This window comes from Pteropus alecto, unplaced genomic scaffold (assembly GCF_000325575.1).
Source record: "Pteropus alecto unplaced genomic scaffold, ASM32557v1 scaffold143, whole genome shotgun sequence".
Lineage (NCBI taxonomy): Eukaryota > Metazoa > Chordata > Mammalia > Chiroptera > Pteropodidae > Pteropus > Pteropus alecto.
In genome coordinates, this window is record NW_006434828.1 from 2,426,021 (window position 1) to 2,427,578 (window position 1,558).

At 67.8% G+C, this 1,558-nt stretch overlaps 1 protein-coding gene across 1 annotated transcript; it reads left to right on the plus strand.

The window, feature by feature from the left end:
* The first annotated feature begins 343 nt into the window (after positions 1–343).
* PRLH (prolactin releasing hormone) lies at positions 344–1,117 on the plus strand. Its single transcript, XM_025045425.1, has 2 exons — positions 344–443; positions 972–1,117. The coding sequence occupies exons 1-2, from the start codon at positions 344–346 to the stop codon at positions 1,115–1,117; spliced, it is 246 nt and encodes an 81-aa protein (XP_024901193.1).
* Positions 1,118–1,558: the final 441 nt, after the last annotated feature.

Below are 1,558 nucleotides of genomic sequence, written 5' to 3' on the forward strand. Positions count from 1 at the left end.
AGAGGAGAGAATGGGGTGAGGGGGGCAGGGCAGCCTGCAACTTCTGTGCTCACGCCCACCCCAGCACAGGGCAGAGAAATGCACGCACACACGTGCACAAGCATGTAACCACATGCAGTCACGTGCACACGAGCACGTGCGGGCACGCACGCCTCACACGTGTGCACACGCGCGCACACTCACCTGTGCATGCACATTCACACGACGCCCGCGCCAGCTGGTCGCCCCGCTCTGTGCGCATGCGCCTGCGCCCTGCTGACGTCGCCCCACCCTCCGCCCCAGGCCGCGCCCTCCCGTGCGGGATCCCACCTCGAGCAGCCCCAGCCTCGCAGGAGCGGGCGGGATGCGGGAGCCGCGGGCGTGGCTCTTGTGCCTGCTGCTGCTGGGCCTGGCCCTGCCGGGGGCTGCCAGCCGAGCCCGCCAGCGCTCCATGGAGATCCGCAGTGAGTGCCGGGACCCCTCACCTGCCGACCCCACCTCCTCACCTGGGCCATCATCCTGGACCCCACCTCGCCGCCCCAGGGCCACCTCCTCACCTGGGCCATCATCCTGGCCACGTGCCCCAGCGCTGGTCTTCACCTGTCCTCTCCCCAGAGTGGCCCTGTCACCTGCGCCCCAGGGTCCCTGTCCAGCACGCACTGGAGGGGTTCACTTCCCCACCAGGGAGGTCTGGGGCCGAGCAGGCTTTGCCCGCCCCTGGCACGAGAATGGAGGGTGGGAAGGGAGTTGGTCCTTGGTCCTAGGGTAAGTTTGAATTGTCATTTCCCAAAGCCACCCCACCACCCAGAAATGGCTCCGCAGACCCCCTGGGTGCCCCTCTTTATGGGGTCATCCAGCACGGCCTGGGTGACTGGGCAGCCGTGAGCCAAGCATGTGCATGTGCACTGGGCACTGCCATCGGCCCAGCGGGAGCCCAGGGCGCACACAGCAGGGGCCACGCATCTGTGACAGCTCTCACTGTCCCCCTCCAGCCCCGGACATCGACCCTGCCTGGTACATGGGCCGCAGGATCAGGCCCGTGGGCCGCTTCGGCCGGAGGAGGCTGGCTCTGAGGAACATCCCGAAGCACCTGGCCGGCTTGTCCAGGGAGGGGGTGCCAAGCCCCTGGGGAGGGTGACAGCCCCTCCCTCTTCACCAGGGGCCGCTTTCCCTTCAACCCCAATAAAAGCAGCTGGCCCTGTCCAGATGTGTCTGTGTGGTGACATGCTGGGGTTTTCTTCCGTGGCATGCTAGCCCAGGACACACAGAGCTCAGCATGTCAGAGGCTCCATGACTCACCCATGGGCACCCAGCACAGAGCAGGGGAGCTGGGAGTGTCCTGGCCACCTGCGGCCACGGTGCCCTCCTCCTGAGGCACCCCGAATGGCCGCCCAGGCTGCACACTGCACAGACCGCTCCGCAGGAGGCCCCCCAGGGAAGGACGCCCCGCCCCTCAGCCCACCCTGCCCCTCCCTCAGCCCCAGCCCCTTGGCCTCCCTGGTTGGTATTCAGGAGAGAATCATGGGCTCCTCGGTCCCAGTCGGCCCTGGGGAGGCGTGAACCCGCATGGCTTCCGCCC